The sequence below is a fragment of the Protopterus annectens genome, chromosome 13.part0 (genome assembly GCF_019279795.1).
Source record: "Protopterus annectens isolate FY-2018-M chromosome 13.part0, PAN1.0, whole genome shotgun sequence".
NCBI classification, from domain to species: Eukaryota; Metazoa; Chordata; order Ceratodontiformes; family Protopteridae; genus Protopterus; species Protopterus annectens.
In genome coordinates this window covers 1,242,399,535-1,242,425,064 of record NC_056747.1, presented here as the reverse complement: position 1 = coordinate 1,242,425,064, position 25,530 = coordinate 1,242,399,535, and the positions used below count along the sequence as shown (strand labels likewise).

The 25,530-nt window shown below is 40.4% G+C and overlaps 1 protein-coding gene and 1 long non-coding RNA gene across 3 annotated transcripts in view; one reads left to right on the top strand and one right to left on the bottom strand.

The window, feature by feature from the left end:
* LOC122788231 overlaps nucleotides 1-1,906 on the top strand; it is an 87,463-nt gene extending 85,557 nt beyond the window's left edge. The window contains exon 4 of the long non-coding RNA XR_006362621.1: nucleotides 1,525-1,906. This is a non-coding gene — a long non-coding RNA (uncharacterized LOC122788231). The remainder of the gene's footprint in view (nucleotides 1-1,524) is intronic.
* A 102-nt stretch (nucleotides 1,907-2,008) lies between these two features.
* The window catches only part of LOC122788230 (abl interactor 1-like), a 276,722-nt gene continuing 253,200 nt past the window's right edge, over nucleotides 2,009-25,530 (bottom strand). For both annotated transcript variants that reach the window (XM_044055264.1, XM_044055263.1), the window contains one exon: nucleotides 2,009-2,331. In XM_044055264.1, coding sequence (XP_043911199.1) covers nucleotides 2,165-2,331 — 167 coding nt within the window. In that variant the 3' untranslated portion in view covers nucleotides 2,009-2,164. The remainder of the gene's footprint in view (nucleotides 2,332-25,530) is intronic.

Below are 25,530 nucleotides of genomic sequence, written 5' to 3'. Positions count from 1 at the left end.
GTTGGGCTGTATGGCAAGGGATTCCAGTAAATTGAGGTAGGTGGTGTGCTTATCCTGGTTCATGGAGGGGGATCTATAGCTAGCAATGATGTGGTGGGATAATTTCCCAGTAGCTAATTGTACATGGAGTAGTTCCAGAGGGTCATGCTGTTTGACCAGTCTCGAAGTGTATTTGGTTTTAATGAAGATGGATACACCGTCACCTGTGGTTACTTCATGCTCATTTTGAGATCTGAACATGTGGAAGGCATTGTGCTCTCAATGGCCATGAACCATGTCTCTGTAACTGTACAGATGTTAGCATCCTCTAAGATGAGGAGTGCTTCCAGGGAGTGTAGTTTCATGTTTAAACTCCTAGCATTAAGTTAAGCAACACAACCCTGAGTTTGTCTCAATTAGATTTTGTTATATTGGAAAAATGTGTTGTTTTGACATTGCCTAAAAAAGGCACTATGAGGGAGGTTAGGGGCTTTGCCAGTATCTGAAAGCCTAGGGGGGACAGGTGCAGAACATCTCTAGCAAAGCAACAAGGTCTGTCTACCATATCATCCAAGGCTGACAGATACTGGAATCCCCTGGACTGACACCAGAAGCTGAGCCAATTGTTGAAGTCAATCATTTTTTATTTATATTGTAGCATCATCCTGGGTGAGACTAGGATATTACTTAGGGCTAGGGACATACCTGTCTGGGACACATAATCAGAGAATTCCAGCATGTCTGTCTTCATATAGTCCAGAGAGGTACGTCTCAAATCATTCACTCCAACATGGATTATGACAGAGTCATAATGGTATTTATTGTTGAGTGACTTGAGTGCATGCATGATTTGCCGGATCCTGGCACCTGATAAGCAGCTGACCATGACCTTCTCCTTGTGCATTCTGGTGAGGGGGACACCTGTGTGTCTCACTATGGAGTTGCCTATGACCAAGACATTTGATGTGTTTTGCCTTAGGGCTTACTTATTGAGACGCGTGTGTTTGTGTGTGTGTTAATATGTATAGTGGTTTCTTTATGCTTAGTGGTGAGTGTGGGTGGTGTGCATTTGGGAGGTCTCTGTTCTTTTGGTAGGATTTTAGTGATTACCTCCACATATGTGGGTCTGTGTGTCATGAACTTATTTTATGTGAGAGGTGAGGTTTGCGTGAGAGGTGAAGCATGTGTGCTGACAACCTGTTTGATGTCTAGTTTGTTTTTACAAGAGAGAATTTACTCCAGTTCCTCAGTGAATTAGCATTTCTCACATAGGGTGTTAGTTAGCTTTAGGAATAAATGGCTGTCAGTATACCTTAAGCAATTGCTACATTGCCTCAAGATGCCCATATCAATCAAGCTGGCAGGAGAAATGATGGGAAAGTGTCTGTGCATTGTGGCAGGATTTTTCTGAATGTGATATTTGGGAAGGAGGTGGGCTAGCTGGTCTTAGTCACAAACAGCAAAAATGAAGTCTCAGTTCAATTAAATACAGTTATCAAAGTACAGTGCTGGCTTAAAATATATTTATTTTTCATTTTTTTTCAGTGGATGTCTTGAATTTCAGTGCAGATGCACTCCAGACCTCTGGCTAAAGTTTCCAAACGTTGAGCAGCTCCGGTAAACTGAGCACAAACCTGTGCAAATGTATTGTAGTGTTTGTTCATTGTAATGCTACTTACCATGATGGTTCTGGCCTACATCATTGCCTTAAAGTACAGCAGCCAAAAACATAGCATTTCATACATTTATTAACATATTACAATACACTGTATTTGATGTTGCATCATCTGTTCTGATATTCTGTACTGCTATGTACAAGTGGCCATATGTAATTTAAAAGCAGTACAGCTTACTGTCTTATTCTTTTCCTAACACAAAATGTAATCAAGAAATAAAACTTCATGGTTAAGCTGGAAGCCCCAAGACAGCAGGGCTTACGTTTCTTATTTAATGACTTTAATAGTTCCTATATGAGTAGATAAACTGAGTAGGCCAGTGTCTTTCATTACAGAAGCAGTCTGAGAGGGTGACAGTCTTAGTCTTTATTAGTGTCTCTGTCATCAGAGCTGTTAATAAACATAACAACTTCAGTCATTTAACTGGAAAGGAGATCAGCTGTATAAAAAGAATCAGCATTTCAGAAAATGTGCAGTGCAGTATAAAGAAAGTCAGCCCTGCAGGAGGCCTAAGTAGCAGGTTCAACATAGTTTCCAGGAAAGAATCCTGATGCCCCACTGGCGGTCGCTCCTTCATACCACCCATCTGAGTTCTTGTTGATTACATAAATGATTTCACCCTCCTCGAAGGACAACTCATCTGCTTTGTCTTGTGTGTAGGAATACACTGCCACCACTGTAAGAAACGAAAATAGTCATTGTTGGATGGAATGAAAAGTCTTACTTGTATGATTTCTTTATGCAGTACTGCTGGTTTAAACACTGCTGCTCTTGACTTCAGCTTATCAAAATAGGGGACATTTATCATGATAACTCATGCTTAAAATTTCATTCAAAATGGGAGACATTTCATGATGTCATGTTTAAAAATATTTGTGCATGCACATGCAAGTATGTGTCTGTGTAAAATAAAGTAAAATAAGATGGGACTAACTGAAGTTTTGCACCTAATTACCTAATTTATTACACTGTTACTGGGCATTTCTTTCATACCACAATATCACACTTACCCATTGTGTGACTGTGTGTGTGTGTGTGTGTGTGTGTGTGTGTGTGTGTGTGTGTGTGTGCGCGCGCACGTGTGTGTGTGTGTATATGTCCATATATATAAATATATATATATATATATATATATATATATATATATATATATATATATATATACATGCGTCAAATTTAAAACATATCATCTAATACTCTGTCAATCACATTACAGCGATATACACCTTACACTGGTGGAATATTTAGCTGAAAACAACTAAAAAACAGGAAAGCAAATGTTTCTGAAGTGGGGCAAGCCCTAGTGCACCCCCACACCTCTGCAACTAATAATAAAAGATGTGCTTAACTGTCTTCCGAAATACCTCCTAACATTAATTCTCACAGAATTGTCTCTCACATTCTCATGAACCAATGTTTATTTTTTCACATTTCCAGATTCAAAAAAGGCTATGTATTACTTATAGCTTCTAAGTGCTCAGAAAATCTTACTGTCTTAAGCACCTCATCAGTTACTTTAACTGCTTATATCCAACCTTGTTTACCAAAGCTAACCTTCTTACTGTCAACCATTTTTTCCAAGGATACAACTGTGCTTTAATACCAGACCTGGATAGAGGCCAAAGGGAAGCACACTACGTTACAGTCAGTGCCCAAGGTAACACCATGTCCATCTCCAATCTAGTTTGTTGTTTGCTAAAATGGCTTCCAACTCCTCTAAGCACCTCCTTTTGCAGTAGCTTACATACTACCCCATTCTTCTATTAAAAAGTTCAAAGCTGTCATTCAAACCATACTTTCCACCATAATGCCCAATAAACATCTAGTCATACTTATTGACTTCAGCCTAAATCTCCTAGGATGTAATGATATAGCAGAACTTCTAGCAACACACCTTCAGCTCCTACAACTGGCAAAAGAACAAACTAGGCCAAACAGTGTCTCATATCAACACTCTCTACTAGACTTCACAATCTCCACACTCATCCAGTTAACATCTCCTCCATAACTACCCACCCACCAAGCTTTAGTGACCACTGCCCTATCACATTTAACATGTGCAACTTTAGTATCAAATACCTCTCTAAACTGATGCCCTTCAGACCTAGGTTTATAAACATTTACAGATTAATTTCTGGCCTTTTACCATTGCCTGGTCAAATATTCTAGCTATATTTGATACTAATACTGCAACTGGTCTCCTCTCCAACTTCTCCTTCAAATCCAAGATAGCTATTTTCACATAACTGCATAGCAGTAAGCATCACTGAGAAGCTAAAAACCCTCATGTGACTAAGGCCACTTCAACACTCTGTGTAACATCACCAAACAAAGCAGTGTGCAGACACAAATCCAAATGCCTCACCACTAAGCAGACTTTACTTCTGTATTCCCCAAAACAAATTCTCAGAGCCATACACTACTCAGTTTCTAAAAGGTAACCTCTCAGCATCTGAATTTCTTAGGGAATTTAACATTCTTCCTCAATTACCCTCCCATTCTAGCCACCATCTTATAACATCCAGTCCCCAGAATACCTTTACTAAGTAAAATCTTTGCTAAGATTAAACTTAAATAGATCTCAGCTGTATTAGATCAAATCCATCTTGACATTCCCACAGAGTCTGAAAATCTATGCTCGTTTTTTAATATCACTGGAAGAACTATTGGTCCATTTTAATTCAGTTCCCTATATTACTCTAGCATGTCCAAAGGTCAGTCAATGGTTTCCTCTACAGTCCAGCTGGTGAATCTGGGACTTTTGAGGCAATGTTACAACTGTGGAGCAAACCAAAGGTCACGCACGGCAGATCCAGTGCACGGCTCAAACCAAAGCATCAGAAACCACAAAACAAGCCAGCACAGAGGTTAGGGCAAGCAGAAAACTTCTTTTATTGTGGCATATTTAACCAAATAACTGCAGTTATTTGGTTAAATATGCCACAATAAAAGAAGTTTTCTGCTTGCCCTAACCTCTGTGCTGGCTCATTTTGTGGTTAATGTTACAACTGTCTCATGTACACGGACAACCCTGTCCTCCTCCAAACAGGTTCAAATATATGTGAGAGTTGCAACCATATAGCCAAACTGGAGGCTGAGCTCTCTCTCATCTCAAAACTGGTGTAACCAGTCAGGAGGAGAAGGTAACCTCACACAGCACAATTCCAGTATCACATAGTCCCACCAGAACAGCGAACCAAACACATAAAAACACAAAAACATACTCGGAGGCTCTAAATAAAAATCTACCTAAGCAACAGAGACCTCCAAAGCAGACATCCAAGCAAACGCTACCCCAAAACAAACCACATACAACACATAGCACACAAAGTCAGTGTGCCAAGCAGTCACAGCCTTAAGGCTGAATAACACACCTGATACTCTTGTAATAGGTGACTCTATTGTCAGACACACTGACGTCCCGCTCACCAGGCTGAATAAAGAGAAGGTCACAGTGAGCTGTCTGTCGGGCGCTAGGATCCGCCACATAACGCAAGCACTCAGGTCACTCCAAAGCAAATACAAATATGACTCAGTCATTGTACATGCTGGCGTGAATGACCTGAGACGTACCTCCCTCAACTACATGAAAAGAGACATAGAGGAGCTCTCTGATCATGTAGCCCAGGCCGGTATGACCCTGACCTTGAGCAGCATCTTACCCTCACCTAGAATGATACCACAGTATAAAGACAAAATGATCGATTTTAACAGTTGGCTAAAATTTTGGTGTCATTCAAAGGGGATCCAGTGTCTGTCAGCTTGGATGACATGCTCGACAAGCCACGTTGCTTCGCTAGGGACGGCTTACACCTGTCACCCCTGGGCTTTCGGATATTGGCAAAGGCTCTTGCCACTCCCATAGTGCCTTTTTTAGGCAAGGCTCAAAAGTCAAACCCACCTCCATAGACAGCACAAGGAACAAGAAGCTAAGGGTAATGCTGCTAAACGCCAGAAGTCTTAACCTCAAGATGCACGCACTCAAAGCTCTCCTCAGTATGGAGAACATTGATATCTGTGCAGTGACAGAAACCTGGTTCAAGGCTCCAGAGAGCACCCCAGCACTACCAGGTTATACCTCATATCATGCTTTTCGGCCCCAAAACCCGGACCAAACCACAAAAGGAGGGGGAGTTTCCATATTTATCAAGGATATCCACACCTCCAGGTTAGTGGCATTGCACGAAGTATCGGAGACCATCCATGTGCAACTGACAGTGGGCAAAACTGCTTTTCAGTTTATAGCATCCTACAGACCACCCTCTCAAAGTCAGGAATCCCACTCAGCTTTCCTGAAAACATTGGAGAACATGAAGATCTCTCCGTACACCATTATATTGGGCAACTTCAACTACCCAAACCTAGACTGGGAGCATTACTCAAGCCCCAGCACCTTAGCCCAAAGGTTCCTGGAATTTATAAACTCAAATGCTATGGAACAACTAGTCACCACTCCCACAAGAGGGAAAACATACTAGACCTGATCATTACCAACATGGGGACTCTATGCTCCATACCAGAAGTATATCCCTCATTGGTAAGATCAGACCATAAATTAATTTCACTGGATATCCACATCCCGACCCCACCCCCAGCCCAGAAAACCACAGTGAAAAACTTCTCAAAAGCGAACTTCACACTTCTCAAAACTGAAGTGGAATCCTTCAAGGCCCCAGGGCCAGTGGAAACTACGGCCCAAACTGCAGAATCCTATATAAATGCATTCTACGGACATCTCCAGGAATGCATGGATCATGCTATATCAAACAAAATCAAGACCCAATCATCCAAAGGCAGGAGTCCAGTCTGGTGGACTCCAGCCATAAATAAACTGTACAACAGAAGGAGGAAGCTACTACATGATGGAGCAAAATCCTTAAAAGAGAAGGCATCTCTGATCAGTACTAGCAAAAAATTACGATCCCTCATAAAATCCTCCAAGGCCAGCTTCGAGAGAAAAATTGCACAGGACACTAAAGACAATCATAAGGCTTTTTTCAGTTATGTTAGGAACCTGGGATGCAACTCCCAGACTTGTTCTGAGTTGATTCTAAATGACAAAAAATACACTGAACCCACAGACATCACCAATATCCTGGCAGACAGGTTCAGTGCAAACTTCTCCACCCCCCACCCCCAAAAGAGCAAGTATCTATCCCGGCAGAGTGCAGCCTCCCAAACATCTCTGATGCTCAGGTGAAGGCCGCCCTCTCCAAAGCAAAAAACACTGCTTCCATGGGACCAGATGGCATCCCAGGTTGTGTCCTACATGAACTCCAAGAAGAACTAACCCCTCAAGTAAAACTGCTGTACCATCTCAGCCTCACTACAGGATATGTGTCCAAAGAATGGCGTACAGCAACAGTGGTCCCAGTCCGCAAAGGTGGCGCCTCTACGGACCCTGGAAACTATCGCCCCATAAGCCTGACTAGCCTAGTCTGCAAGGCTATGGAGAGGATCATCATGGAACTCATAAAGAAAGACATTGGGGTCCTACAGACACTAGATCCTACCCAATTTGGCTTCGTCAAGGGCAGATCCTGCCTTTTGAACCTGGTCGACTTCTTAGAAATAGTCACCAAGGCCATAGATGAAGGGAAGGTAGTCCACACAGCCTATCTGGACCTCGCAAAGGCATTTGACACAATACCCCACTCGGCATCATAGATAAACTATCCAGCCTAAATATAAACCCCTATGTCACAAGATGGGTTGCAAACTGGCTCAAAGACAGAACCCACAGAGTCAGAGTTGCTGGAGCCATGTCAGACTCGAAACCGGTCACAAGTGGTGTCCCAGAAGGTTCTGTCCTGGGACCTCTCTTGTTCAGTATTTACTTTTCTGAGGTACAGGCCAACGTGGGAGGACTATGGCTCACCAAGTTCGCAGATGACTGCAAACTGGGCACCATAATCGACTCTCCGGCTGACACAAACATCCTTCAAAAAAGTCTCGCAGAGACAGATAACTGGTGCCAGAGCCATGGTCTAAAGCTAAATGCCAAAAAGTGTATAGTCATACCCTTTGGCAAAAGCAATGTGCCCACAAATTACCACATAGGTGGTAACCCATTAAGTACAGAGAAAGTTATTAGGGATCTGGGGACCCAAGTTGATAGCAATCTCTCCTTTGACAACCACATTGCCAAAGTGATTAGAAAGACCTTCTACATAGCCCACCTCATGATGAAAGGATTCACATCTAGATCAAGAGAGGTAATCGTGCCCCTTTATTCATCCCTCATCAGGCCCATCATAGAATACAATGCCCCCTTTGGGATGTACCTTACCTGACACCTGCAGCAATTAGAAAGACCCCAAAAGTACCTCACCAGGAGGATCAAGGGACTCAAACAGATGCCATATGCTGCTCAGTTAAAAAAACTCCAGCTCTACTCAGTTGCATACCGCCTACTTCGAGGCGATCTATGCCTGGCATATAAAGCTATGTCCAACCCAAAATTAATGGACATGCTCCACCTCAGTAAATCTAAATCCCTTAGAGCCATGCGCTCGAAGGACTTGAACCTCAGCACAGAAATAAATAGAACATGCTGGAGGGACAGATTCATAACCCAGAGGCTATCTTCGCTCTGGAATAGAATTCCAATTCATGTTAGGCAGAGCACCTCACTGACTCTCTTCAAGAAGAATCTTGATGAGTGGATGGGGGATCGTAGGTTTGTCCCGGGGATTCCTTCCGTGTCACTATTAGACAGAGGCACAGTAAACTAAACTTTAAAAAGGGCACAGTATACTCAAATCAAGGGGTGGCGTAAGCCAAACACAATCGGGCTAGGCTTATAAATGCCCCAGGGCAGATAGCCTAGTATGAACCTATGAACCTATGAACTGTATCATCACCCCCTACTCCAAAATTGTAGTATTTGCCTCACTTATACCCTCTCACCAGCAACATGGAAATCAATCTAGTTAGGCTCAGGTGGTAAAGAAGCTAAATCAGCATCACCCACACACTTTCGACCAATCATCATGCTGCCAACCCTGGGTAAAATTCTGGAAAACTCACTGCTAACAAATCATCAGCGACCTACAACAATATGATATAATTTCCCAGCAAAAGCATGGATTTTGATAAGGGAGGAATGCCAAGATGGCACTCTTTACCCTGGCAGATGATATCCTAACTAACATGGATGGAGGAAATCAGACAGGTATGCTTTTCATTGACCTCAGCCAAGCCTTTGACATGGAGGATCACAGTGTCCCACTATCCCACCTGACTGACATTGGAATTACCTTGGGTTTTTGTCATATTTATTAGATGACTTTAACTTATCTCCCTGCTGTTCTTTATTATCAGAAAACCATGGTCTAGCCCTGCCTTCCCCGTTGGATATTATACTGTTCTTAGTTTTTTTAAATGTTCCTTTGAATACCCCTTTTCCTTAAGATGTTCGTTTAACACATCGATTTCTTTGTGGAACTCGTTATTATCTGCGCACAGCCGAGAAACTCTGTACCCTCGCCCTTGCAAAATATTATGAAAAGTATGCCTAGGATGCATGCTACGTGCATTCAAATAATGATTTCTCCAGCATTGTTTCTTATGCAAGGTGGTGTTTATCTTACCAGTTACATTTTTATTTAATGTGACATCTAAAAAGGCAATGGTCTCATTGCTATGATCTACTGAAAACTTAAGAAAATCTGTAGTTTTCTCCAGGTAGTCAACACAATTCAACAGTTCATCACTGCCCTGTGCCCACAACAAAAAAATATCATCAACAAACATAATGCATTATATCAGCATGTTTATAGCTTTCCAGATCATACTTTTGTTTTTATGGTTCTGCATGTTGCACAGATGAAAAGGGGGGGGGGGGTGGCATTGCCAATGACACAGAGTATGCAGAGTTAAGATGGATCATACAGTTGGCTGCTGACAACACACCTGGGTTAAATAGTTCTGTATCTTTAAAACCAGCCTTAAAGAAAAGGCGGGTCAAGTATAGAAAGTAATTGGTTGCTTTTAAAATTGTTTTAATATTTAAAGACTGTAATGGTTATGTGAAGTTTGTCTGATGAAGGGTTTTTTAACCTGAAAGCGCTTACATTTTATAATAAAAGATTTTGGCCAGTTTGGACTTCTAGCATGTTTTTTCGATGTGACATTACTTTTTTTTATATTACTTTTGGTACCATGTTTTTTGACTTAATATTACTTCTGGTACCATGAAGTCTGAGCTGAGCCTAAAGTTGATCATATTTGAACAGTTTTCTACCCTGTTAAAGAAACAAACAAGCAAACAAAGATACATAAGTGAGTCAAGTAGGAGCAGTCTTGAGAATCAATGTCTTTCAGTAGAGAAGACCTGCGGAGAAATGTACTAAAAGCAGTATGAACGATGGAACCTGTTCTTGGATTTAAAAAAAAACATAGGGACCCTACTGTTGATATGCTACACCTTCTACATATACATACTAACCAGAGATCAGTGCACCTCTTGATGCATATACATAATAACTCTGAGATCACTTTACCTCCTGGTACTTGCACATACTAACTCTGTGATCACTGTACCTCCTGGTACTTATTTATGCTAACTCTGCAATCATTGTACCTTCTGGTACTTATACATACTAACACATAGATCAAGGTACCTCCTGGTACTTATATATATTAGCTCTGTGATCACTGTACCTCATGGTACTTATTTATGCTAACTCTGCAATCAGTGTACCTCCTGGTACCTATATATACTAACAAATAAATCAGTGTACCTCCTGGTACTTATATATACTAACTCTGTGATCAGTGTACCTTCTGGTACTTATTTATGCTAACTCTGCAATCAGTGTACCTCCTGGTACTTATATATACTAACTCTTGAGATTATTGTAGTCCCTGGTACTTATATATACTAATCTACAGTGTTGGCCAAATTAATAGAAATATTGACAAATAATGGACATTTGTTAGTTTCTTTAGTGATTTTCAGTGTGATTTCTTTAGAAATTCACAAAAACATTCTAGTCTGATAATGCTATAAGAAAAAAGCTGTTAAGTATGAAATTACTACGTGTTACTTACCTACTTAAAGAGAAATAATGTTATAATGACTGGCTCCATAGTCTTAAAAATGGGTAAATTGGCTGACTTAATGCCACAGAAGCGTGCAAAAGTTGTGATTCTGCTCAAAGAAGGTGTTCCTGGATCAGAAATCACCAAGAAAGTCAGAAACTGAATACTGGTGAAGGGTTGTCACCTACGTGCTGTGGCAGATGTGGTCACAGAAGGTCCACAGCTCCTTGGGATGATTCGTATCTGAACAGAGAATGCTGTAAGAATTACAAGGCATCCAATAGATAGCTGCAGGGGATGTTGGAACAACAGGGTGTTACAGTGAGTTCCAGAACAGTCCGATGGAGACTTCTGGATGCTGGGCTTCAAACTTGCAGACCTCTGAAGAAACAGAAATTATCCAACCAAATCAAGTCAAAAAGACTGCGCTGGGTGGAAGAGTTTCAAAACTGGTCAGAAGAAGATTGGAAACAGGTTTTTTTCAGTGATGAGAGCAGAATACAGTGTTCAAATCAGTAAGTACAATATGCAGACAACAATGTGGAGATCAAATGAGGGATGACTGTGGCATTCAGCGTGTCAAGCACCTCGTTGAAGGGATGGTGTGGAGCTTTCTGAGTGTCTTCGGAACAGGTCGGCTCTACATTGTTCAGAGAAACATGAAGCAGGAACAGTACAGAACCACACTACAGCAATGTCTGCTCCCTCAGCTGTGTGACTGGGCAAAGAGGATGGGATTTACCAGGACAGGGACTTCATCTTCATGCATGATGGAGTCCCATGTCACAAAGGTCAACAAGTGACAAGTTTCCTTGAGGTCCATGGTATTGAACTATTACCATGGCCGGGTAACAGCCCAGATATGAATCCAATAGAGAACTTGTGGGCTATTCTGAAGTCAGAAATGAACAAAAAGGACATAAACAAGCAGGAACTGATTGAAGAACTCATTTCAGTTGGGCGCCCAATGCTTTTATGACTGAACATTGACGTGAACTTGTTTGTTCTATGTCTCAATGAGTTAAATCCTTGATCCTAGAACAAGCTGGAGGGACAGGTTCATAACCCAGAGACTGCCCATGCTATGAAATAAACTTCCTGTACATGTCAAACAGAGCACCTCACTGGCCCTCTTCCAGAGAAATCTTGATGAGTGGATGGGAAATAGAAAATTCACCCCAGGATCACTCCAGTGGCACTACTCGACAGAGGCATTCGGAACTAAGGTCGGGTGGCACGATGCCAGAGTAATCCTATGGGCTAGGCTTGTAAAGGCTCCAGAGCCATTAGCCTAGTACACACCTATAAACCTATGAACCTGTAATGGCCAAAGGGTCATTCACAAAATATTAGAACATTTTCTCATATAACATGGATTATATTGTTTGGCATTTCATATAATCGTATTGAGTTATATGGTGACACAATAATAAAAACAGAAATAAAAATAATAAAAACACCAGTTTCTATTAACTTGGCCACCACTGTAGACATCACTGTACCTCTTTGTACTTCTACACACTAAGTTTGATATCAGTGTACCTACAGGTACTACATACTAAATCAGATATCCCTGCAACTCATGGTACTTATACATAAAAACTCTGTGATCACTGTACTTCCTGGTATTTTATACATGGCAACTCTGAGATCATAGTACTTCCTGGTACTTATACATATTACATCTGAGATCAGTGTATTACCTGGCATTATAAATGCTAACTCTGAGATCACTGTACTTCCTGTTACTTATACATACTAACTCTTGAGAACATTCCGCCTCCTAGTACTTATGCATATTAACACAGAGATCACTGTACCTCCTGGTACTTACACACACTCACTCTGAGATTATGGCACCTCCTGGTACTTATACACACTCACTCTGAGATCATGGCACCTCCTGGTTCTTATAGAAACTAAATCTGTACTTCCTGATATTTATACATACTAACTCTGTGATCATGTATCTCTTGGTACTTATACATACTAACACAGAGATCACTGTACCTCCTGGTACTTATACATATTAACTCTTGAGATCACAGGTTTGGCTTAGCAAGAATCCTTCACATTTCCACTAGCAGTTCCACTATTCTAGTGATCACAGGTGTGGTTCTTGGAATTTTCACAATATAATAAGTTTTGGAACTCACTGCTTTTTTAAGATTGCAATTTATTTTTCTGTAACATTTAGGATTCTTCAGGTCTTGCACTTGTGAGAGAGAGTCATTGATATGTCCTGGTGAACACATCTAATCAGTACTGTATGGAAGGCTAGGACAGTACCTTTGTCTTGCCAAACTGGGGGTAGTGGTCCCTTGTGTCAAAAATATGTACAGATGGGTTTATTTCAGTTAACGAAGGATCACCACTCTTCATGTTACCTAAAAAGTGTAAGCCAGGCTGCAGGAAAGGAAAATCCATCCAGCAGTCCAGCCTTTGATTCAGAAAAAGCACTGTAGGTTCTGTTCTGGACAAGTACATCTGTGCTTTATTCTTGCATAGATATTGGAGTGGTCATGGCAGTTTGAAAATATTGTTTATATGTGTTTTGTGCATGTAGAAAGCATGTAGCTCAAATGTTTTGTGGGAACTGCTATAACAATATGGGGTCCTAGGGCCTACTGTTGCCTCTCATTCAGTATCTGTATTTGAGGAGTGAGAATTGTGCCCACATTCTCTGTGCTAAGTCAGATACACCTGAAGTGAGGGACAGGACTATAGCAATACCATGCCTTCTCTTTCTGATCTTTACAGGTAGGGTATCAAGGTACAGCTAAGGTATGGAGAATATTCAGCTTGATGATGAGACAGTGGCATGCCTGATGCTCTCAGATGATGTCGTCCCTTTGGCATCTAGTGACTGCGATCCCTAATGTTCAATAGAGTGATATACTGCAGATTATAAAACAGCTATGATGAAAATCAGTATCTCCAAAGTAATAATAATCTAATGAAAAAAGCAGATTGCTCTCTGCTGGAGACAGGGGTTAGCTGCCTCAGATGGCGGACTTTAGTCTTTTTTATATGATGAAGGGTAGACTGCATCAGGAAAATGAGCAGCAGGGTGGTACAGTGGTGGAAGCATTTAAACAGTTCCTAAAAAGTGCTGTTATTTGACTAAAGTTATTGAGTATACAAAAAAAAGACATAGGAACACAGAGTACACGAGGTCATGCTCAATTCAAAAATGTTTCTAGCTGGGGAATAAGGGCCTCTTGGCTATCTCCTCCAGTGGTTTCTACTTATTTCTCAGTCACAAGAATGTTGACCAGATCACATCACTGAAATCATGTAGGCCTCAAGGCAGTACCTATCAACTTCAACATTATCCTTTTCTGGGACATTAAAGTGCCAAGAGTTTAAAAAGGAAATGAAACCCAGAGCATGTCAGAGAAGTCAATGTCCATCAAATCATGTTATTTTCTCTTCCAACATATTGTTTTTTTTTTCCTTTGTCAAAAGAATAACTAAAGCAGGGGAAAACATGTCAGCTTTCCCTACTTTTAGTTGCAGATAAATCTGTGTGGCAGGATTTCCTCTTCATTATTTCTTTTTCAACAGTTCATCAGACTTATCTAAGCTACTTGGACAATGCACAAACTCGCACAGTTGCAGCTAACTCTCAGAAAGAGCCTGTCTTGATTATATGACGTTTGACTGCTGAGGAACTGAGAACTGTGATATTTCATCTTGCTGATTTCAGGGCCCTGGTCATCTACAGCACCAGGGATATCCATTTACAGTGAAGAGAAAGTTTAACTAGAAAAGAAACTGGTAAAGTTCTACCTGCAACTGAATGGACTCTTGCCTAGGGAGAAACCATTGTGAGTTTGCAAGAAATCATTTCAGCTTTCTTGATTACCCAGAGAGTGGACAAATAAATCAGAATTGCTTTTCCAGTGCTCATCAAGGGACAGACACCCTTAAAACATTATTCTAATGCAGAAAAATCTGAGGAACAAGAACAGGGACCAAGCCTTGACTCCAAAGGCTGGTATCCTACCAAAAGCTTCTAAATATAAAAAGTTTTTGGAGATATACAAACAGTATTTGGCCTGCAGTTTGATAGTTATTAAACTAATCTGATTATATTTTTTAGCTTGTTAATGTTGTACACCACTTTTAATTAAGATCTACCCATTAAGTTATATTAATCTCATTTTTAATAGTGTAATAAATTCTATTTTATACAAATTTAACTCATTACACACGTTAGCTGTTTTAATTCTTAGCTTAATTTGAAGCTGGAACAGTAAGTTTGGAAAGGGGAAAATAAATGCAGAATCAAGTGATTTTCCACCTTTTTCTCTGATGCTACCACAAAGGGCAAATATATAGCTGAGAATATAATATATTTCCTGCTTTTTTGTTCTGAAAGGTTTATGTGGGTTTGTGAGCTGGAACAAGCTAATTAAAGCAACCAAAATGAATTGAAAATAATATCTAGGATTATGTAGGTTTTTAGGAGAGATGGCAGTGGAATTTTTTAATGAAATCTTGGAAAGTGAGAGGATGCCTGAGGAGTGCAGAAGATGTGTTTTGGTACTGATTTTTAAGATCAAAGGTGATGTGCAGAGCTGTAGTAACTACAGAGGGATAAAACTGATCAGTCACAGCATGAAGTTATGGGAAAGAGTAGTGGAAGCTAGGTTAAGAAGGGAGGTGATGATTAGTGATCAGCAGTATGGTTTCATGCCAGGAAAGAGCACTACAGATGCAATGTTTGCTGTGAGAGTGTTGATGGAGAAGTACAGAGAAGGTCAGAAGGAGTTGCATTGTGTCTTTGTGGACTTAGAAAAAGCATATGACAGGGTGCCTAGAGAGGAGTTATGGTATTGTATGAGGAAGCCGGGAGTGGCAGAGAGGTATGTAAGAGTGGTACAGGATATGTACGAGGATAGTGTGACAGTAGTGAGTTCTGTGGTAGGAGTGATGAATGTGTTCAAGGTGGAGGTGGGATGACATCAGGGTCAGCTCTGCGCCCTTTCTTATTTCCAGTGGTGAAGGACAGGTTGACAGACAAAATCAGACAGGAGTCCCAGTGGACTATGATGTTTGTGGATGACATTGTGATATGTAGTGAGAGTAGGGATCAGGTTGAAGAGACTCTGGAGAGGTGGAGATATGCTCTAGAGAGAAGCGGAATGAAGGTCAGCAGGACTAAGACAGAATATATGTGTGTGAATGAGAGGGAGGCTAGAGGAATGGTGAGGATGCAGGGAGTAGAGCTGGCGAAGATGGATGAGTTTAAATACTTGGGATCAACAGTGCAGAGTAATGGTGAATGTGGAAAAGGGGTGAAGAAGATACTACAGGCAGGGTGGAGTGGGTGTTGAAGAGTGTCAGGAGTGATTTGTGGCAGACGGGTACCAGTAAGAGTGAAAGGGAAGGTCTACAAGAGGTAGTGAGGCCAGCTATGTTATATGGGTTGGAGATGGTGGCACTGACGAAAAGGCAGGAGTCAGAGCTGGATGTAGCAGAGTTAAAGATGTTAGGATTTGCATTGGGTGTGGCAAGGATGGACAGGATTAGGAATCAGTGTATTAGAGGGTCAGCTCAGATTGGATGGTTTGGAGACAAAGCCAGACAGGTAAGATTGTGTTTTTTTGGACATGTACTTAGGAAGGATGCTAGGTATATTGGGAGAAGGATGCGAAGGATGGAACTGCTAGGTAAGAGTAAAAGAGGAAGGCCTAAGATAAGGTTTATGGATGTGGTGAGGGAGGACATGCAGGTGGTTGGTATGACAGAGAAAGATGCAGAGGACAGGAAGAAATGGAAACAGATGATCTGATATGGCGACCCCTAATGGGAACAGCCAAAAGAAGATGATGGTGTATCTTGTAAATGTATTAAAACATGGCAGATTTCTGATTGTTGATTTCTGTTGGAGTGCAGTATTGATTTTCACTACTTTGCCTTAAAGTATGTTATTCTTGTTTTTAAGTGTTGTTACTTAACCAAAATACCATGGCTAACTCTTCAGTAACTATGGAGTTTTTTTTTTTTTAAAGAAAATGCAAATGCAAACCAGAAGTCTACATGCATTTTCACAAGGAACTATGAGCCAATGCCTTATTAGCCCACATAACTAAAAAATGCCACAGAGCCTGTTAACATTAAGTCTGAGACTCCGGTTTACTATACAGCCCCCCAAAGAATGGGAGACAGATGAGGGATAAATGTGTTAAGGTATGCAAACAAATGTCTGACCTTAAAGTTGCATGACTTTTAAGTTCACCTTAGACAGCGGAGTGAACTGTTGCAGGAAGTAATCAAAAGAAAGAAGGAGTGCAGGAAGAAGTGGGAGATTGAAAAGACTGACCAAGCTAGGAAGGACTACTGGTTGGCTAACAAAGAAACTAAGAAAGAAGTTGCAATAGCAAAGAATAGGGCATCAGAGGCACTCTATCAGCTTCTGGAAAGTGACTCAGTAAGGGGCACAAAGAAACTATACCAGGTTGCAAGGCAAAGACAGAAAGATAAAGAAGATAGTCAGACACCCTTCATAAGGGATTCCAGCAACAACCTGCTTACCAGCTCACAGGACATCAAAGGCAGATGGAAGGAGTATTTCCAGCAGCTTCTGAATGAAGAAAACCCCACAGAAGCGGTACTGCCCCAGAAACAGCCTACAATGAGAGTAGAAGAGGAGCCCAGCTTAGAAGAAGTAAGAGCAGCACTAAGGAAAATTAAGTCAGGGAAAGCAGCAGGCTCAGATGAGGTCACAGCAGATATGATAAAGATGCTGGGTGAGCTAGGGGAGAAATGGCTCCTGAGGGTACTAATTGCAGTGTGGAGAGAAAGGCATATTCCAGATGACTGGAGAATAAGCATACTCGTGCCAGTGTACAAGAACAAAGGGGACATCCACAACTGTGGACAGTACAGAGGCATCAAACTCCTACCACATTGCATGAAAGTTCTGGAGAGGGTGATTGATAAATGGATACGCAGAATAGTAGAATGTAAGATGGGAGATGAACAGTTTGGATTCAGATCAGGATGCAACACAACTGACCCGATGTTTGCATTGAGACAGATACTTGAGAAGAAACTAGAGAAGAGAGAGTCAAACTGGGCTTTCCTAGACTTGGAGAAAGTGTATGACAAGGTCCCAAGAAAGCTGATCTGGGCAGTACTGCGGTGGTTTGAAGTCCCAGAAACACTGGTAGAATTAGTACAGGCTATGTACAAGGACCCAGTAACTCAAGTACGAACAGTGTTTGGCCTCACTGAGGGGTTCCCAGTGGGAGTGGGTGTACACCAGGGTTCAGCTCTGAGCCCACTGCTGTTCATACTGGTAATGGACTACATCAGCAAACAGGTTGAAGGGTCAGAGCAACAAAGCTGCTGTATGCAGACGATGTGGCAGTACAGGCAGACTCTGATCTAGAACTTCAGCAAAGGATAGGAGAATGGAATGCAAATCTGAAGGCACATGGGATGAAACTAAGCACAGATAAGACAGTGGTAATGGCAGCAGATTGGGGAAATCAGAAGAAGCTGAGAATAGAGATAGATGGGAAGATAGTGGAACAGGTAAACAGCTTTAAGTATCTAGGAGGGATGGTTGAGGAGAAGGATAGTCTGAATGAAGAGGTCAAAGCTAGAATCAGAGGGGCTGCAGCCAACTGGCATAGAGTATCAGGTGTAGTATATGACAGAAGAATGCCAAAGAAGCTGAAAAGTAAGATGTACAAGACAGTGGTGCGACCACTACTACTGTATGGTACAGAAACCTGGGCAGTAAAGGCAGAACAGTTGAAGAAGCTAGAGGTGATGGAAATGAAGTGCCTGAGAAAGGTGGTAGGATGCACACTGCGGGACAGGCGAAGAAATGAGGACATAAGAGCAGAAGCCAAAGTAGCTCCAATTGCAGAAAAGATCAAAGATAACAGATTATGATGGTATGGGTACATGTGTAGAAAAGCAGAAGACAATCTGGTGAGGGAGATTTGGGACAGACAGGAAGAAGGTAAGAGGAAGCGAGGGCATCCAGCAAAGAGGTGGATGGATTGTGTGAAAGAAGATCTGCAACAGTCAGGCATGAGTGTTGAAGAAGGCAGGAGAGTGGCACTGAATCGAGAGAGTTGGCGACAGTTAATACGATACCCCGACCCTGTGTAAATGGGAAAAAGGGGATGATGTTGATGATGATGATGAACTGTGTGAAAAACGCAGTCACCATGGTGACCTGCTGTAGGAGTAGGTCAGAGATGTCAAGTCTTGCCTGTGTAGAAAGTAATCTCTTTTGAGAAATGTACAGAGTAATATGAATTACTTACAAAAGTGGCACTTTGAATTTAAAACACAGAGGCATAGATACCAAGGGCATCTGAAACAGCAGATGAAATGCTAAAATCATAGATTATAGCTAAATTAGAAAGAAGGGACAAATATAGTAGCAGAAGGGCAAATCTTCAAGCACCCTAATAACAAGTCATGTGAAGTCCATTATCCAAACTTCTGGAACAAAAAACCTTGCTGTCCCTTGGTTTTCCTTCTCAAGGACCGTGGATACCCACCAATCCTACAGCCACTTATAACACTACTTCCAATAACTTGTGACTAATTCCTCCTGTCTTCTCTCAGGCTACCAAGGTAAATAATTCTGATATGGTTACTAATTTGAAAGAAGTGTGTAAGCCTTTACTGTCAGTAGTGTTGCTAATGTATTGTTTCAAAGGATAGGGCAGAGTAAATTCCACATTGGCAAGTTAATCCATGAGGTAAGTGTAGATATGTTCTACTTTGAAATAAATGTGGATAAAAGTGTCGATCATTTATTTTATTTATTTTATTATTTTATTTGACATTTGTTAACCGGGTTAGTCAGACTGGGCAAAAACCCTTTTTCAGCGGAGGCCCTAGCAGAAAAGCTCTAAACATACACAAAAATACAAGATAAAATGCAATACACTTTATAATAACAATAAAGAAAAAAAATTACACTCAAATAGCATAGTAGAAATTAACACTGATTACAATCAAGGTTGTTAGAGACCAAAATCCCAAACCCCTATGTATGTAGTATTAACCCATAGTTATGAGTAAGCACAAGATGAAATTAGGAGGGAAAACAGAGAAGGTAGATTAAGTGGGTGCTATGCAAGGGCAGGACCAAGATTTTAGTAGGTTGTCCTTGAGAGATTTTTTGAAGCTATTACGCGTTAGAGATAGTTCTTAAGCATAAAGGTAATTTATTCCAAGCTTTAGCGACAGAGTGATTGTAGAAAAGTTTGCCTATGTTTTTATTAGGCTTGTGAATTTCTAAGAATTGAAGATCATAGCTTCGGAGGGCACTATTTGAAGAGTAAGGAGAGATGAGGGTTGAGAGAGCAGGACAGGAGGAGGGTTTGTTTAGGATGGAGTGAGTGAGGTGTAGCTGAGGAAGATGAGTTGTTGCTGGAATTCAAGCCATTATAGGTTTTTTAATGCTATGCAGTGGTGGGAGTGGTAGGGGAGATTGGCAGCAAATCTAGCAATTTTATAATAAGTGTTTTCAAGTTTAAGCGATAGACTGGATTGTATGTTGGTGAGGACGGGTGCAGTGTACAATAGGGTGGGCAGTAGGAAAGGCTGGGCTAGAGAACGTTTAGCTTCATTAGTGAAATATGTTTTATGCTTATATAACATCCCTAGTTTTTGGTGGGTCTTTTTCAGTCTGTTGAGATTGGATGTCGAATTTAAGTTGGTCATTGATAGTTACTCCAAGCAGTTTTGTATGTGGTTTGACAGAGATAATTATATTATTTAGGGAAGTGACAGTGAAGGTATTTTTGTGTTGTTGTAGAGATTTTGGAAGGAAGAGTAAAAGTTTAATTTTTTTAGGGGTGAGTAAGAGATGATTACTGGTTAACCATTGTTCCACTGAGAGAAGTGATTCTTGGGTAAAAGTAAGGAGGTGGGTGAGATTGCCAGAAGAGGAGATAATTGTAGAGTCATCAACATATTATATTAAGGAAGAGTGGGGGTAGGATGTGTGGAGGTTATTAGTGAAAATATTAAAAATCAAGGGTCCAAGAATGGAACCCTGAGGAACCTCAGTTTGAACAGGGAGGAAGGGGGAGGAGGCAGAGAGCCATCTGATGGAATGGAATCTGTTGGAAAGGTAGCTGGAGTACCACTGAAGTGTGATGTTGGAGAGATTAAGGCTAGTACGTTTAGATAGAAGCAGTTTGTGAGAGATAGTATCAAAGGCTTTAGACAGGTCAAGGGAAAGACAGGAGACTAGCTTGTTGCTGTCACAAGATTATGCAATGGTCTGTGTAAAAGAAATTAGTGCTGTAGAAGTGCTGTGATGGGGCAAAAACATTGTTGGCTAGGGGTTCAGAGATTTTCCTGTATAAGATGATCAAGAAGCTGTTATGAATGCATTTTTATCCAGTATTTTTGATAGGGGTGATAGTATTGCTATACTTCTGAAATTAGTGGGGTCAAAAGAGTTACCGCCTTTGTCCAGGGGCAGGGCAGAGAATGTCTTCCAGATTTGAAGAACTGTTTATTCTTGGATAGATCGATTGATTAAAATGAAGATAGGATAGACAATAGATTTACCTGCAAGTTAAAGGAAAAGTGGAGATAGGTTGTCAGGGGAAGGAGAGCATGGTTTAAGTTTACTGAGAAGTAATCTAATATAAGGAGTAGGGGAGGGCGTATGAAAGAAAAGGAGAGTGTGGGTAGAAGGAGTGGGATCATTAATGGGGTGGGAAGTATTGTCTTTTTTAATCAGGTTTTGAATAGAGTCACTGAAGAAGGAATTTAGAAAGGTGGCTGTATCCAAGGAGGAGCTATTGGGACAGGGGTTAGGAGTAGAAGGATTGCCAGGATGTAGGAGATTATTGATGGTATGCCAATTTTTTTAGGGTTGAATTGGGGGTTATTTAGCGGCTTTTGATAGAAATGTTTTTTTATCAAGATTGACCTACTTCTAGGTAAGATGACAGAGTTCCCTGTAAGTTTGGAGATGAGTAGGAGATTCAGTTTTTTCCAGTTTTTCCAGGAACTTTCTTTTTTGAACATAAGTGTATGAGTAGGTTGTGTTAACCATGGAGCAAAGTTGAATTTAATTCTATTTTTTCTGGTGGGGGCCATGGAGTTCAGACTGTTGAGAAAGATGTTGTTAAAATTATTGGTGGCATCATCAAGTGGGAGTTCATGGAGGAAGGACCAGTTTATTAAGGGGAGCAGATTATTAAAAGTATCCTGGCTAAAGTTAGTGAGTTTATGACAGTCATTATATCATGAGGCATTGACAGACTCAGGAGCTGAAGTAACTTTAATGTTAAAGGGTTCTATAATAAGCTGAAAACAGTTTTACAAGATTCAAATATACTGAGAATCCTACTTGATATCCTACAGGTAATAGGCTACATAAGAGAGGAACAGTCAACCTTATAGAAGGGATGGCTAAACCTGAAATTTAGAAAAACAGAAGTGAGCCATCCAGTGCATGTCACCAGTAAAACAGGAGATGACTTCTTAATTGGTAACATGCCTTGGCCAATTAAAACAGTTTGGCTTATATTTTCTTTGGGGTCAGTCACAGGTGAATAAGACCATTTCTGATGGAAAAGTTTAAAGGTTACTAAGAAAACATGTTATTTGGAAAATATGATAATATGATTAAGATTGTTTTGAAAAGCTCTGATGTGTCAGATGTTGCACTGCTTGGATATCAGGATCTAACCACATGGAGAAAGAGAACACATATGGTTTTTAGATCAAAACAGCATCTGGTAAATTTTGAGATAAAAGTCAGAGGTTTAACATTCTTTGCTAAGGAAGAACACCCTGCTATCACAGAAAGTCTTTCAAAGACTGACACAGCAGTGCCACATGCTGAACCCCCCCTGCCTCCTATGTGGAAAATGCAAAAGGAAGTTCATTATGTCATGAATCCCTTCTTTGCAGAATATGGGCAGAAGGAAATGAAATGTGTGTGTCAAAGCAGAAGGTTTGCAGTTAAACTATTTCTGTTTTATTGAGCAGTGAGTTGTGTTATAGAATGCTTAAGGGATGAAGGTCTGATATGAGAGCTGTTAAAAGTCTGAGTTTCTAAAATATATTCCAAATCATGACAGCAATGTATAGGAATCTATGTTTTAGCCCTCTGGATGGAGCAAAAGCAATTGCAACACCCTATACAGGTAGAAAGGCATCTAAACTCAGCCTTGCATATAGGTCTAAATATCCTGGGTGTGCATGTGGATCTTATCAGTGGCATTTGTGGTCATGTTTAAGGGGGAAGGTCCAGTACCCCTTAATGGGACTCCACAAGGATTGAAGTCAGGACAGACCATGCCCCAGATATGTCAAATTCTGGCTGAAACTAACTATGTAGTACGACACTTTTCTTTTTAATCATCTCACTTTTGCTGATTTCTCTGCTTCCTTACCCTGCTTTCTTTCTAATACAAAGCAATAACATTAAATAGGTAACCTACTCCACTGAAGACAAGAATGCCTTACTCAATACCCGTTGTATTTAAGTATGCTGGCTAACAAGAATAGCCACAAAAATGCATTTCACTATTAGTTTCAGCTGTACATATTCTTTTAAAATGTTATTATAAAATGCATATATTAATTTGTGTATTACTTGTGCATTTTACAATGAATATTACTATTTCACTTATTTACCTGTGGTGGTGGTGCTGCGGTAGAATTGTCGCCTCACAGTAAGACGCTGTCCGGTTTGATTCTCAGCTAGAGCGTCTTCTGCGTGGAGACATGCGTGAATTGGCATACCTTCGTTGAAGGTTGTGCATCAGGGCTGGTAACTTGGCACGGAAAAATCAACTACCAATCATTAGCGGACCGGAGTTCCGCTGTGGCGACCCCTATCTGGGAAAAGCCAAAAGAAGACTACATTACTATTTCACTTATTTGTTTTATATATCAAAAAATGTATTAATTTTGGGTCTATATTAGATCACCGAATGCTTAAAAAAGCGAATGGTGATTAATCGACCCTATGTAAGCGAAAGCTTAAAATATCGAAGCAACAGAAACCCGAATTTTTTCCTAGGGAAAGAATTCGGTTGTCCATTTCTGTTGCTTCAGTATTTTCAGTGCTGTGGTGGAAAGTTACGGGTCGGGTTCAGGTAAGTGTGCGATTGTGTGGATGTGAGTGTTAGGGCGAGTTAGGTGAGTTAGGGTTAGGGCGCGGGTTAGGTATGTGTGCGATTGTGTGGACGTGATGGTTAGGGCGGGTTAGATGATTTAGGGTCAGGGAGCGGGTGAGGTGAGTCTGCGATAGTGACGGACCTTAGGGTTAGGGTTTGGGTTAAGGTAAGTGGATAGTTAGTGGTGAGTGTATAGTTTAGTGTAGGGTTAGGTGTCAGGTTTTATATATATATATATATATATATATATATATATATATATATATATATATATATATATATTTAGAAAGCTTTTGAGGAAATTATTACTCTATTTTTGTTTTACTTGGATCGCTTGTCTGTGTACTTAATAAAGGACTTTCAACTGGAAACAGACTGCCTGCCTTGCTTGGATTACTTTCGAATACTTATTAATGCTGTGCAATTATATATTTTCTATTATTACTTTTTGTTTTGTTTTGTTTTGACTTAAGATGAGTTTGTGTTCACTACTTCTACTACTATTGTCTGATCTGATTAATATACAGTGATTAACTAGAAATATATGGACTGAAAATCTTTCACACAGAGAAGTTTCTTACACTGTTAAGTAAGTAAATAAAATACAATAAATAAATAAACAAATAAATAAATAAGTTCCGCTGTATCTTGAATGTTTTGAAAAGGGTTTAAATAAATGTTGAAAAAGCCTGTTAAGCTAACTTCAGTCAGCAGAAACCAGGTTTATTCAATGAAAAGAACAATGACATTGTATCCAGAGGCTAAGAAACCACTACCTCACTGCACTGCACTGCACTATTTCTAAATGAAGAAAAGAAAAGAAAATTAATTTATTGTGACTAGGATGAGCCAAATAAAGGGGACAAACTGCAGTGTGGGAAGAAACCAAAAATTATTAAAAAAAAAATCTCACCAATACAGAATGCACCACAATGACCATTTTTGGGTATAAGAAATGAAATTATGATACAAAAGAGAGTAAGCTAGATGCACTAATATAGCACAGAATATGAAGATATGATAAAATCATATTTTTAGAGTTTCAGGGTGAAGTTTTCATTTAAAGGCTTTGACCCCTTTGCTATAGGTCTGACCCCTTGTATCTGTCTTATATCAGCCTGAAGTAATGCTAGTTCATGACACATCATAAAACTTGTGTTTGGATGCTTCTGTAACATGCCTTTTCAAAATCTCATAGTAACATAACAACCACCTCTATCTATATACTTCTAAAGTACCATAGATCTAACCATGTTACTTACTTCCTTGGCAAAAAAACCTTCATCAATTACTACAAAATCCTTAAGTTTGTACAATATCCTCTACAACACCCCCTATTAGATGGTGATATTCATCCAAACCCTGGCCCCAATACTAATATTTCCAATAACCCACACAACCTAACATCTCCTACTATCACTACCCCTAATAGACTGTCTAACTCCCTCCTAATAGCTCACCTTAACATCCGCAGCATTAACAATAAAATTACCCACCTACACGCAGTCTTAGAGGTGCACTCATTTGACATTCTCTGTATTACAGAAACATGGCTCAAACCCTCAACTCTGGACCAGGAGATTACCCCTCCTGGATATAATATCCTAAGATATGACCGCAAAAATCAAAAAGGGTGGAGGTGTAGCCATTTTGTATAAATCTGAACTCTAAGTTTCACCCTTCAATGTGCTACT